The sequence below is a fragment of the Tasmannia lanceolata genome, unplaced genomic scaffold (assembly GCF_043159265.1).
Source record: "Tasmannia lanceolata isolate RefF3 unplaced genomic scaffold, GAP_Taslan_0.1 ptg000007l, whole genome shotgun sequence".
Classification (NCBI taxonomy): domain Eukaryota; kingdom Viridiplantae; phylum Streptophyta; class Magnoliopsida; order Canellales; family Winteraceae; genus Tasmannia; species Tasmannia lanceolata.
In genome coordinates, this window is record NW_027518684.1 from 15,232,559 (window position 1) to 15,247,303 (window position 14,745).

Below are 14,745 nucleotides of genomic sequence, written 5' to 3' on the forward strand. Positions count from 1 at the left end.
GGGAGACAGAGACACTCATCAAAACATGTGGTAAAATGGTGGGCCCAACCCGATTCATGAGCTTGGGTGGGTAGAGATTATTGCCCTCTACTATATCAAAATAAGAGGTATGAATGGTGGGCCTGAACCATGCTATGCTGCAAAATGATGGGCCTTGCATTATCAAAATAGAGGGAGATGATAAAATGGTGGGCCTGAACCATAGTATGCTATCATTTGACAAGTAAGAAAGTGGTTAATGGAAACAGGCAATTTTGGGGAGTAGGGTAGGCTTGTGTATGCAATCAAGACCGTTTAACTTGTAGATCAGCTTTAGTTGACCCACCTAGTTTTTTGTCTCATCCCATGTGCGTGTTATGACTTGTAAGTTTATATACTCTATATTTTGAGATATCCAAAGAGGCCTTAAATCTTTGATCCCTCGTATGAAGATTCAGCAGAGCTTTTTCTGGGAGTGGTTTTCCAGGTGATGACCCAACAAATGATAAGCCGTTGAAATCATAGATTAGGCCCATTGGTAGTTCACAGTGGGTAGATGCTACAGCTTGAGTACTCAACCATACATATATAGCGTGTGCTGGTTTAATTCATTGATCTGAAAATATACATATGTTCTTACTACAAAGATTTACAGTGGGTCTGTTCCTATACAAGACCACCAAGTAAATGTAGAAAATGACCCTTTTTTTAAGCCCTCAATAAGGTTTTAAAGGATTGAAGCACATTCCTAATACACCACCATCAGATTGAAGGAAGGGTGCTGACATCCCATTTTTTTCTTCCCACAAACTCCCTAAAAGGGCTGTTCTCCAAGGGGATAGAAATCCTTGGACAACTGTTCCTGGGATAGGCTATCCTGCTTTTATACTGAAATCATCCTGTCCGCTGTTCAATTTTGTTCTGGTAACATTTTATCCAACAAAGGTTGACATGAACAGAGGATGGCAAGCCTATCCAAGGATAATATAAACCTGGGTTCTGTTCCCATGGAGAACGACCCCAAAAGGAAAATTCTTCAAAATGGTTGCATTAATAGGTTACAGGAGTACTTGATGAGCCTTCATTGGATCAATTTCTAGAACCACGCTTTCTAGTTGCTGGAGCCAACCCCAATTCTTTACACTGCTCCTCATCTGGTTGCAAACTCCCTGGGATAGCCCCAAATGCACGGCGTGCTGCCTCAATACCGAACGCTGTATTATGCACGAATGCTCCGACATCCTCAACTTTACTTCTTAGATCCAGCACCCTCAATGATGTTGACATAAAATGTGGTGTTGGGGCTATTGTCTCCACAGTAAATGGTTGATCGAGCTTGACGACCCTGAGAAACCTTTCGGTGGCTGCTTCCCATGACAGTTCATGCCTTTGCTCATCCGTTAATGGAGCTGGCTCGTCGATTAGTGCCTTATGTGTCTCTCTCACAAATCCATCACCATCTTGATAAGTCCAGCAATTGGGAAATTGCTTGAAGAATTCATTTGAAGGATGGTTGGCACAAACGACTATTTTACCCATGGCCAGTGCTTCGGCTGTGGTCGTGCAGACCACATCGGACAAACTTGGATTTATGAACACCTTGTACCTGAGATAAGTGAGGAGGAAATATAAACCAGACTTTCCAAGTGCATTTTTAAATTTCTGTTCACAAAATTTGCTATAAAGTGGTGATGGAAATCACGTGGTGATTGGCTAGATTCAAGTAACTTACTCATGAAATAAAGGGTCGGCATGGTCACGTCCAGGGTATACTTTAACAGTCAATTTCAATTTTCTAGCAGCTTCTTGGACTTCATTGGAGTCTTCTCCACTGCCATACAAATCTACTTGCAGACCCGTTAGTTGGTTTTGGTACTTAGTAAGTAGTTGAAGGAGTTCTCTATAGCCTTTGCCCCACACCATCTTCCCAATGTAGTAGGCACCCTTGGAAAAGGCTCCATTTTCTTTCTCTTGCTGTTCTTGCTTTCTCTTGCCAATTTCAAGGAATTTGGGGTTCACACCATGGATATTACAGATGACAGATCTGGAAAAATCTTGTGTTGCAGCTGATAATCTTATAACCTGACATTTCAAAAAGAAAAATTATTATTATAACCTGTGATAGCATGTGAATTCATAATTTGGGAAGGCAAAATCAAATAAATTTCTTTATCTTTGCACAATTTCTTCCATTTTCAGTTGCAATTGAGCCAATTGGGTGAGATCAGTTTTTTTTTTCAAAACTTGATATCAGATAAGAACTCAGCCAAGGTAAAAGGGAATCAACTCAGGCAAGTCAATGATTGACTATTGGTTAATTTTTCATTAACTTGGACAAAAGTCAGTTACAAACTTGGTAAGAAAACTCATGCTTGATCGAGAACTCGGCCAAGGTAAAACCGAGTTGATATGGGAAAGTATAATGATTGACTAAGGGATTTTTTAAACAGTGGTTTCGATATACAGAAATGGAACAGTTACAAAGAGAAGTTACTTGTGTTAAACAGGTGACTTCATCGACTGTAAATGTGAAGAAATTATACAAAAAAAGCCCTGCTGATAAAGCCTTATTGAACAGATTGTTTGTCTGAAATGATAAAAAACAAATTCTATCTCAAAAACAGAAACAGAAAAGCTTTGGAAAAACACCAGGTCTCCACAATAGCATTAGCACATGGAGAAGTACAAAAGGTGGGGGCAACTATCCAAGATCTCCTCAATTTAGTCAATGAAAGAAAAGAGTGATAGGAATCTAATTTGGCACGATGAAGATGGTGTGGGGCTCATGTAGGAGATTCCCTAGTTATGGGGGCATTTGTCCTTTTCCCTAGTTATGGGGGTAATTAGGTCTTTTGCCTTTCAATTCACCTACCAAGTGTGAATCAAGAGGGCCCACTTAAACCTTGCGACCAAGAGGAAAAGCAAACAATTCATGGGATTTTTTTGAATCTTGGAGTCTTTGTTATGTTTGGAGATTTGTTTTAAGAGTCTGTGTTTTAGTTTATCAAGAGTTCTAGTTAGATTCTTGTACAAGCGGCAAGATATGATTTGAGTTAATGTTTTAGAGATGCAATAGAAGTGATGCGAACGTAGCTCTGATACCAAATTGGTGCAAACTTGAGTTCTTATACCAATTGAAGATCGTGATCAGATCAAGATCCAGAAAAGATCAAGATCAAGAAAAGGGAAATGAAGATCAAGAGGAAGAACGATAAGTGGAAAAGGGAAAACTGTTTATAAACCCAACCAAGAAGAGTAAGAAGGGGGAAAGAGAACAGTTTATAAACCCAACCGTGAAGGGTGAACATGGGGGAAATATGGGGAAATGAATGTATGATGCAAGAAGAGAGAAAGTGAATGAATAAAGGATGCAAAGAAGGAGAAGAAGGGGGATAAAATAGTAGTGAGAGAGAGAGAGAGGGGGGGATTTACCTTGATGGAAGATGGGCTTCTTCTCACATTTTTTACAAGATTTCTAAGACTTAGGGTTTTGAGGGTTGTGTTAAGATTTTTATAGGGGTGGAGCTTTTGGTTAAGAGATGGGCCCAAAGACCAAACCAATAGGATAAAAGAAGGGGAATTAAGAGAGGTAAAGTAGACTAGGTGGTGGGCCATGGTGCTGGTTAATGGGTTTTTTTGCCAAGATTCGTTTCTACTAAAAATACTAAGTTCGTACTTATTTAAAATAGTAAATATGTCTTTCCTAAAAATAGTAAGTTCGTACTTACTAAAAATAATAAGTCTGTAATATGTGAGCTTGGGCTTGGGTTTAAGGTAGTGGTTCATGGGGTTGATGTGGACATCCCCTACATCTAGGCTAAATAAATGTTAATAAAGGAAAGTAACACTTGAAAAAAAAAAAACTAAATTTAATGGCAACTTCCTCATGTAAAAAGAACTCGACTAGAAGCCAGTCATATGCTGAAACATGTTCTCGTGAAGTCACCGTAGCAGCACTCCATCCGTCCATGAACAATCGATCAGACTCCCTCACCAATGAACGAGGTATCTCCAGTAAAATCCATAGCGCATCTCCGTTCGTAAACTCCAGATGGTAATGAAGTGGTGATGGTAAGCTCGATATATCTCCAAGACGTGTATGATGAGTGAATCAAATCACGAACCAATCGTGTCAAAGAAATATCGCCACTAGAACCCCTGCAATGAAGGAATGATCTACAATGTGTTGATCAACAACCAATTCGTTCCTCTAAATACTCAGTCACAATATCTCTAATACCTTTCAGTGAACCACCTCAATGAACTAGACGAAAGCTCCGGCCTCGACACTGAGCTTCCTAGATGGACTGAAGTTTGGATCCTTCAGGTATTTGGTGGGCGGGGATTCTTCATTATTCAGGACCTGCTCGAATCACACCCAATGGTCATTGGAATTGCATATATCCTGCCATCCTCAATGGTTGTTCTATCTCTCTCTGCCCAAAGAACACAAAAGTCTGCAAAGGGAGACAAATTCCAGAGAATGTGCCCTTAGTTGCCAAGTGTGTCCAGTGCCACCCTTCAAGACAAAGCTTAGAGGAGAGGAGCACCCAAAAGATGCTGAACAGCCTTGGAAGCCTACACCACACCACACGACCCATCTCGCAATGAATCAGCCTTCTTGCGAAGAATGCACTGGTTTCCTCTTTGCCAATTCTTCCTCTTAAGAATGTCAATGGTATTAACCTTCTCATGTGCCACCAACCGGCAACGACCTTGGACTTTTAGGGAAGTCCACATGTCCCACACCATGTACCACCTAAAGGATGGACAAGGGCCCTTTGACAAACAAAGGAAAAAGACTAGATGGAGAACAGCCCACTCATGTCCGAAGATCAAATCCTCCTAACATAAAGACGACACAGACATTATGTGACCCATCAAGAAAATGAATCAAAGACACATTCTCCCCATCCTAAAGCTTGCGACAACAGACCCAATCAAATCCTCCTTGAACAGAAAACCAGTCATGTAATAACAAAAGATAGATAATTTGTTTCAAAGACGTGATTTGTATATCCTCTCAACATAAAAGATGCCACAAAGACATTATCTGACGATTCTGACCCACCAAGAAATTGAATCGAAGACACAATCTCCTCATCCGTGAGATTGTGACAACACACCCAATGAAAGCCTTCTTGAACAGAAAACCAGTCATATAATAACAAAAGATATATAATGTGTTACAATAACACGATTTGTATAAAGAAACTGCAAGTAGCCCCTGCCCATGCAGAATATTGAAAACAGAGACTAGTTTAAGACTAATAATCTACAAAGAACTTTAATTCTGACAGTAGGACAAACTCAAGATTAAATAATTAACACCACCTTTTTTTTATAGATGCATATCAACTACCATAATTAAATCCTTAAGCCATTTTTCTTTCAAAAATAAAAGTCTGCTTTCATCCGAGGGTCCGTTTAAGGTGAACAAAGGCTAAATTAATGTCAACCATGGAGTTGAATCGATCTTAAAACTCTTGGAAAGCATTGAGCACGAATCTTCATATATATGGAATTCACAAATTCAACCATGTATATCAACCAGCAAATCTCTAACTTCAGAAAATTAGAGATTGCTTATTAGTCTAGAACATCCAATCAATGGGAAACCACTTGCATTATCATGGCCTAGAATCGGATTGATCAAAAGTCAACAAAAAACTGATCAATTGACTCCGAATCATCCAATAGTACCATAGACCAAGAGTTTCCAAAGTTGGATGCTCCTAACTGTTACAATTTTGAAAAGTTCTCTCTCTTTCCACGAGGTCACATATGAATTGTGCATTCAAGATTAATGATAAGCTCATAAGATGAGGACAAAATTGCAACCTCAAGGTTGCGGCAAGAAGAACATCTAGTTAAACTGTCTAATCTTGCATGAGCCACTAAATAGATAATTAAGTTGTATCAAGAAATATACCTTGTGGCAATAGATATGAGTAACCCAACTGTTAATGTATTTCAATAGAAAAGAACGCAGCTTTCCATTTTTCTCTCTCTTCACGTATTCCAGATAATTGGTGTGAATAACCCCAATAACTAGCCGGAATTTGGCCTTCCATCTCCGCCCATGATGATACCATGTAAGATGTTCAGGTTCCTCAAGGACAGCAATGTCTGCCTCTTCATCAGGGATGACTTTTGTAATATCCCCAACAGCTATAATGCTTCTCTTCTCTTTGTCAAACTGCAAGGTAGTAACATGATACCATGGATTACTTATGAAGAAACACAAGAACAAAAGGAAATCTCTACTGAAATTTTACTTGTGGCCCGGACCTAAGTTATCAAGTTTTACGCCTAGTGGTACAAATACCTAGTTTTCTGTCTAGTGGCACAAATTGTGAACCAGTTAACAGTTCAGTTTGCACTAGTTCAAAATACTCCGTAAATTATGAATCTGCTTAATAAATGCTTGCTTCAGTCTTCTTTAGAGTATTTTCCATAATTTATTTGCCTTTTCACAAGAGAAAAATTAGGAGAACGAACTGGTGTGGATAAAAAAAACAAAGATACACTTGTTAAAAATGACGAGGAAACATTGAAAACGATATAATGAAAAAGATTAGAGGCCATAGATTGCCTGTGTATATACATCCTACTCTTAAACTTAAGGTTCTTTGTTGGCTACACGAGCTTAGTGGAACTGGTAATAATTGTAAAGAAAATAAAGAGGGGTGGATCTACCAAAACAAGGGGTGTAAATGTCAAGTTCCTTTATAAATGCAAAGGTTTAAAAATTTACCGAACAAAAATTTTGGTAGACATGTTAGCACTCTTTTCCTTTGGTAGCTAAACAAGTTTTGGCAGACAAAAACCTAAAGACCTGGAGGGGTTCCCTCTACATTCAGCTACTAGGGTTATCAACTGAGTGTTTCCTTATCTAATAAATCATTGCAGACTAGGGTATGAACCAGACTGCACCAAGATGGTGATATGGAGCCAACGGAACGAACAAACCAAAGCAAACCCAACTGGAAAACTTGAGAGAAACAGACTACGCAAACCAAACAATATTAAAAAGGGAAAAATTATGATTTCTAAAGGCAGAAAACATATTTGAAATTTTGAACAGATCATTTTTTTTTAAAGGTAAATTTTAAACAGGTCTGATTACATGCTATTTGTTATTATGGTACATACCATTCTTTCATGGCTGATATCTATCCCAAATTCAGGTTTGAAAACAATAGAACTTATCTGCATACTTAACTTACCTTTCCAGGGTAGAAGCATATGTCAAATCTAGATAGAAATCCAGTCCTCTCTTCAAGCCACTGTCGGACATAGGTTTCGTGCAATGATGGTGAGCCAAATGTAAGTTTGTTTGTATAAACTAGCTCTTGATCCTTCAAAGAAAGCCATGGAATCACCAAAGTGACTTTTCTTTCTCCACCATTTGCAAGATAAGCGGCACGAAACAAGGGATTGACGGCTGTTCCGGTCATCCATGGAAGGCTGGCTGTTGTAAATATAGCAATATGCGGTTTTCTTTCCATTGAGATTTCAGATAATAATGCCATAGCCAATCGTTGCTTACCATATTAGCTATCTTGACATTTAGATCTACATGGTTTAACCATGAGAGAGTTGCAATTTCAGGAGATCACAAATTTAATGACCAAGCTGTCCATAAAGTAGGGATTCTAAACCATTAGAAAGAAAAAAAATTCCAATAAACATCAGAACCCAAGTCAGTGTTACATGAAAATAAAACAAAAGAATCTACCAAGAGATGTGAGTGGATTAAGAATCTCCAAAATCTCCATTCATAGTTGCACATGTGCAGTTTCAATGCAGAGATGACAAAGGGAAACGAATCATATTTTTCCAATTTTTGAAATTTTAATTCATCCACATCATCCATTAATTAGGCTAAAAACTGTCCTAATATTTTTACTTTTTTCCTTTTTAAGGTACAGTATTTAAGATCTAAATCGATCATTAAAACCTATTACAGGAGAATAGACAGAGAAAAGAGGGCTCTATTAGGCTGAACTGGTGAAGTCATGCTGGTGTCAGCAAATAACATAGCTGACATGAAAGAGGGCCTATATGTTGTCAAAGCTGATTGTAACCCCCATACCCCTGCCTTTTTTTAGGGAAGAATTTTTGTGCACTTTCTAGAATTTTCTAAGTTTGTTAGGATGGGTTTTAAAGGTTTCCTATTTGAGATAAAAATCCCACTTTGGTAGCACCTTAGGCGTGTGAGTTGCCAACAGATTTTGAGGGGATTTTAGGACTTTTAGACTGAGTAATTGGTTGGGGTTGATTTTCCATATAAATAAAGTCTATGGGTTCCAATTTATCGGACGTCTCTGGAGAAGGCTGATTGGAATTTCCTTGATTATGTGATGGCTCGGATAAGTTTTGGGCTCTTATGGAAAGCGTGGATTAAAAGATGTATCTTTTCAGCTTGGTTTTCAGTTTTGGTAAATGGATCCCCGAAGGGCCCTTTCAAATCTTCTATGGGATTGAGGCAAGGCGTCACGCCCCGACCCCACTTTGTAGATATTGTCCGGTTCTAGGTCTCAACCTTCCCCGGTTTTAAAACGCGCCTATACATGGAGATAGGTCTACATATATAGCACAATCACTTTCTCTCCCGTTCCGATGTTGGATTCTACAATCCACCCCCTTAGGGCCAGGGTACTCGCTGGCACACCGTACTACAAGGGGTACGGCTCTGATACCATTCTGTTACGCCCCAACCTCACTGTGTAGATATTGTCCAATTTAGGTCTCAACCCTCCCTGGTTTTAAAATGTGTTTACACATGGAGAGAGAGAGGGCTAAATGTATAGCCCAGTCACTTTCTCTCCCTTTGTGATGGGGGATTCTACAATCCAACCCCCCTTTAGGGCCCAACGTCGTCGCCAACACACGGTACTACGGGAGGTACGGCTCTGATACCCTTCGGTCATGCCCCGACCCCACCGTGTAGATATTGTCCGGTTCTAGGTCTCAACCATCCTCGGTTTTAAAACGCATCTACACATGGAGAGAGAGGTCTACAAATATAGCCCGGTCACTATCTCTCTCTTTCCGATGTGGGATTCTACAACCACGGCCGTGCCCTCTTGCAAATCAGATGTTGATTTGTTATACATGCTTGGTGACCTTATTACTGCAAGAATATTTGGTATGATCAAACACTAAATTAGTTTTTTTCAAAAAGGCCATCCAAATTAAGCTTCCTGTTGTGTAAGCTCATCACTTTAATAATAACAACAGTATTAAGAATACCTAGAACTGCAAACGAGAGCCCATTGTCATTTTTCACCCCTAAGAGTACAATAATTATCTTTTAACCCTAAGAACATTATAATGATAACTACCCTAGATCCACACTCATAAATATTATCATAATTATCACGAGCCCTACTTGAGAAATCACTTTCTTTCCATGCTTTATGATAATACATCAAAAGGGATGGCTTTTTCCTAATGAGCCGAATTGAAGACTTGAGGTAGTACTTATGAAGTTTTAATAAATTCAACTGGCTGCTAATGACACCTCAACGAAAAGCAACTTCAATTTCACTTACCTGATCATGTCATTTGGACTACTCGAAGAATAGACTGGAAACTATATTGCATGATTGTACTCCTTGTCTTGCACGCTACTTTAAAGATCCCTTGGGATTAAGTTAGTGGATCCACAACTAAGCTCGACTCAAAAAATGCAAAATGCCAGTGCAATCTAGACTCTAACATAGGATTAATCAAATACCTAATTGCCTATACAATTATTTTCTAGTAAAATTGGACCAAAACCCTTTTCCAACATCTCTAGCTCCTACCCCAAAAAAATTTAGCATGGCTCTTTCTTTTCATTTCCAAAACAAAGCAAAAAAATCAGCCTAATCTACACACCTGGGTATAGGCATGGGTCTAATACAGTACTGTTATGACTTATGACTTCTACACTATCAAGAGTCAACTGGCTCTAGCAAAAGAAAACTCATAGAGGATTGGCAGTGACTGTCAAGCTTCATTCAACTAATGTCAGTAAACACTATAGAGACAGTAAATTTAATCTGTATATTGCTACAACTACAGAAATTGTATTTAAACCCATAAACATAACCATTCAGTATGTCTTCTTTGGCTTTCCTTTTTTTTGTTTAAATATAGGACAAACTGCAGATCACAAGTCCAGCACATTCCCGGTGCTCCCACCTTGAATGGATAATCGTAGCCCCTTAATCCATAAGCCATCATTTTTTTTCCTTTTTGTTTATGGTTCCATCAAGAGAAGCTAAACACTTGATTTGTCTAAAGTCTAAACTAACCGTGTGGGTCACCACATGATGGACCACTAGATAGTAGGTCCAATCAGAAAAATATGCCATGTGGAACCCAATGTTGATAGTCAGAATTAAATCCTAACAGTGATTGTTTTTCTTTTCAAAGGGCAATCTTAACAGTGATTGTTAGGGTGATCAGTCTGAAAAACATAATCATATTAATATTTTCTGAAAATGTAAGTCAGAATAGCTCCACACAATCTTAACCATATGCAGAACAAAACATAAATTAGCAACAATTTATTATGCCTATCCCAAACTATATATATGTGTGTGTGACAGGTTTAATACAATTTCCAACTTTAGTAAAATAGCCGTTGATATCACCAAAAAAACAAAAAAAAAACACGAACGAAAGAAGATGATACGTACCTAGATGGGTCCCACTTAGTAGAATAGGTTAATTAGATATTTTAGTGAATAAGATCATATCTTAATATATTTAGTAGTTATGTTAGATTAGGATAATCTTTATTTGGCTATTTCTATTCTTATCATAAGATCTTTCTATGTTATTTGTGAGTGCTTTATATAAGCACATGCTAATGTTAATGAAAGGTTTGACAAAGTGTGTCTTGTGCACAGAGGAGGATTGATCTTTCCCTCGAAATGGATCAAAAGGCTGATCTTCCCTCTAAGAAGATCACAATCGTTACGAACCGGATCGGGCTCGTAACAGAAGAAAATTCAGAGAAATCATCATCAGAAAAAAGTGCGAAATACAAAAATATTTATTCAATTGAAGAATTCCATAATTTAATCTGAAAAACCATCGAAATAGAAATCAAGTTCAAAAGGATGCATAAAAATTGAGAAACGGAACTCCGACCTTTGCAAATGAATAGACAAACAGGATAAAATCTATAAAATAAAAAAATAAAAAAAAAAGAGGCAGGAATCCTACAGAAACAAAGAAGAAGAAACCAAGAGAAATGAAAATTTGAGCGTAAATTTGTGAAATTCTTACCTTTTGAGTCGAGAAGAGGAATCTCTCTGAGAGATTGAAGAAGCCAAAATGAAGAAATTGAAGAAGTTAGAAGGGATTTGAGGGAAAATTTTAGAAGCTTCGAATGAGAAAGGGAATGATATTTTCACCCCCTCTGTAGTATGCATTCGCCCCCAATGTAACGTGAACAGTGGGCAACTTTAACGCTTTTCGACGTCGTTAAAGAGGGGGCGAATGCGTTCTGCAGGGGGGCGGGGAGTGAAAATATCATCGCCCACGAGGAATTATTGACATATTCTTCCGAATGGATATGCTTGCCTAGTTGCCTTGTCTTTCAACGCCACACTCGCTCTTTCTCTTCATCATACGTGTACGGTGAGGTGGGGACCACAGTCTGTCTATTGGCAAAAGTGGGGTGGAGCAGGGGAGAATAGGGGGAGAATAAATTACTTCCCCGTGCCTGAATGGTATAGTTTTTCCTTTTTTGGGAGGTGATATATTCGCTCCCTTTTTCTTAGCTGTGACAGCCCCGTCCAGTGTATTTATGAATAGTTTTTTATACTAAAGGGGGCTGCCCAAGTAAGAAAAAGGGATTGATATATATTTGCATAGTTTTTTATATGCCATCACGTGAACCTTGGATTCCTCTCTCTCTTGTTGGCGATTTCTCCTATTATTATTAGAGGAATGTTAAATTGAAGGGCACCCTTGCAGAATAAAAAAGCCGCAAAAATGCCTCCACTGGATTCACATCAAGGCCATTAAATTATAGGAGATGATTTTTTCACCCCCGCTGCATTACGTGCACACCCCACTTATAACCTGATTTGAATTGAAAAGTGGGCAACTTTATGTCAAATCATGTTATAGGGGGAGTGTGCAAGTAATGGAGTGGGGGTGAAAATATCATCACCCTAAATTATTAGGATTTTTGCCAACTATTCCCTGGTATTTTAATTTATTGATAAAAAGAAGTTGGAAATTTCATATTTGAGTTCCTTTATTTGATCAAGATCATAGTGACCACTTGTAATAAGCTACACTTGTGGTGGTCCACCACTTCAAGTGACCCAATTATGTACAGAAGGTGTATATGCATGGCCTTAAGCAACTTTCCATGTTTCCTTTTTATCCTTCTCAGTTCTTTGTGAATTAAAATTCTTAGATTTACACTGTCAGATAGGTTTTTTAACTTTTTATTTATATAGCTATTTTTTTAGATTTAATATTATATATAATAATATTTACATTCTTCTTGTATAATTAAATTTTTAATAGGAATATAAAATTTCACATTTATAACATGAGGAAGTCTAAACTGAAGGGAGCCCTTGCAAAAAAGAGGTGAAAGGGCTCTCCTATTGGCTACACATCACCATCATGCATTACTGTCGGCTGAAAAGTCAAACATGATGGTGATGTGTAGCCAATAGGAGAGCCCTTTCACCTCTTTTTTGCAAGGGCTTCCTTCATTCTAGAATTCCTCTTATAACATATTTAAAAGTTGTAAAGAAATTTATATTTATAAGCTTTTAAGGGATTTGTTAGGGTCCATCGCAAATGGCATTTCGCAGAACATCTGTTGCATATGAGAGCAGCCACACAGGCTCACTTTTTAACAGATTTTGTCATTATTCATGACGTGGCTGCTCTCTGATGCAATAGAGGTTCCGCGTAATGCCTTTCCCGATGGACCTCAGCAAATCCCAGATTTTAAATAACCCCCCAAGGGGAACTAAGTTTTCACGGAAAGGGATTTGCTAACGTCCATCGCAAAAGGTATTTCACGGCTGGGCTATAGCATGTGACAGCAGTCACCTCATGAATGAAGACAAAATCTGCTGAAAAGTGAGCCTGTATGGCTGCTGTCACATGCAACTGACCATTCGCGAAATCGTGGACATGGTTCCGGTTCGAACCGAACCGAACCGGCACATATGGTTCGGTTCGGTTCCATTTCTATATGGTTCGGTTCCGGTTCAGAAATCTGGGAACCGGTGCAAATACGGTTCGGTTCTGGGTTTGGGATTCCGGAACCGAAAACTGAACCGAGAACCGACCCTCACCTTAAGTCCTTAAGTTTCATACCTCCTCATTTGATAAAATCACCCCACGCCCATTTTAATTTACACCCTTATAAGTTTTAATTCATGCAGGGGATGGAAATATCATTTCCACGAGATTTTATAGGGTGTGGGGTGTGGCCCTAAAATAAAGTATTTTTCAAAAAAGTAATGTACGGCCCACTTCACAGGAATATCCAAACCGTTCATTTGTTGGGACACAACATAAATTGGTTGTGCCCCGGAAATCATTTCCATAGAATGAACCTAACTCTTGTATCACCTCTATAGATCGGAGGTTTAGGATCATTCTATGGAAATGATTTTCCTAGGACTGCTAACCAAATGATCCTTGCTATCCGATCTAAAGTTTCAAGTGAGATTCCATTGATTGACAGTTAGGATCTTCCAATTACCAAGTGTAATTGGAACCGAACCGAGTGTAATTCATGTTGAACAGAATAACCAAGTGTTGGGTTCTGGTTCCAATTTTAGGGAACCGATTATACATGGTTCGGTTCTGGGTTTAGCCCAAAACCGAACCGAACCATGTCCACCCCTAAATGGACGCTAGCAAATCCCATAAACAACCTTCCCAAATCCCTTCCCTTCTCGTAAACCCACATATATCTTATTCAAAAATAAGAATTAATTCGGCCATATGAAGGTCATTTGAAAGTCTTGTTTCTCTTTACGCACAAGAATGAACATGTGTTTTGAGTTTGTTGGTGGTCTGAAGTAAAAGGTACTCCACAGGGAAGTGACTTTTAATGACATGCATTTAATTGTCAAACCTGATGAAAGATGCCAACCTTTTATTGCATTACAGGGTTTGTCGGTTTTAGGGTTTCGGGCACTTTTTAGAGCCTTCATTTTCTTGGGTTACGTGTTTTTTTGGGGTTGATGAATTTACTCTGGTTTTCTTCTCTGTTTGAAAGGAATTTTCCAATCATTTTACACATAGTTTGCGAATTTTACAAATGTTGAGTCATTTTTATCAAAACATGCTTAAAATTCCTTTACCATTGCACCTTAGGCACTCGTTGCCGGAATTTTTTTGGTTCTTGGGATTTTTATGAAATTTCCGCAGGAAACCCGCGTTTGGTTGCTGGGCTCAACATAATCCCATGAACCAAAATAACCCCGCATGAAACCCAACTTTGGAAAAAAAAAATATTCCCAGGAACCAAAAATAAGCTTGCACAAGAATTTTTTTCTTCCCAACAATTCAATCACCATAGTCCAGTCAACCAAACATGGGATTTTTATTTTACCGGGATACTTCTAAAGAGTTTTTTTCCCACCAATCTTCTAGGAAGTTTTTTGTTCCACAAAAATCCCAAGAACCAAAAAAATTCCAGCAACCAAACGTAGTAGGGTTTCAAGGGTTGTCACTTGTTAACCATTGGTTAATATGTTGAGGCTATGGTGTCCG

At 38.5% G+C, this 14,745-nt stretch overlaps 1 protein-coding gene across 1 annotated transcript; it reads right to left on the reverse strand.

Moving 5' to 3' along the window:
* Positions 1-550: 550 nt before the first annotated feature.
* Positions 551-11,484, reverse strand: LOC143882065 (digalactosyldiacylglycerol synthase 2, chloroplastic-like). Its single transcript, XM_077385466.1, has 5 exons — positions 11,269-11,484; positions 7,209-7,617; positions 5,912-6,178; positions 1,712-2,061; positions 551-1,585 (listed from the first exon to the last, which is right to left on the reverse strand). The coding sequence occupies exons 2-5, from the start codon at positions 7,512-7,514 to the stop codon at positions 1,069-1,071; spliced, it is 1,440 nt and encodes a 479-aa protein (XP_077241581.1). The 5' UTR covers positions 7,515-7,617; positions 11,269-11,484; the 3' UTR covers positions 551-1,068.
* Positions 11,485-14,745: the final 3,261 nt, after the last annotated feature.

Bases quoted from the DNA above. Each gene is read 5' to 3' on its own strand.
- LOC143882065 (XM_077385466.1), bottom strand. From the start codon at position 7,514: ATGGCATTATTATCTGAAATCTCAATGGAAAGAAAACCGCATATTGCT. The intron at 6,179-7,208 runs GTAAGTTAAGTA...ACTACCTTGCAG, and splicing joins TATGCTTCTACCCTGGAAAG to TTTGACAAAGAGAAGAGAAG. The intron at 1,586-1,711 runs GTAAGTTACTTG...CACTTATCTCAG, and splicing joins GCCGACCCTTTATTTCATGA to GTACAAGGTGTTCATAAATC.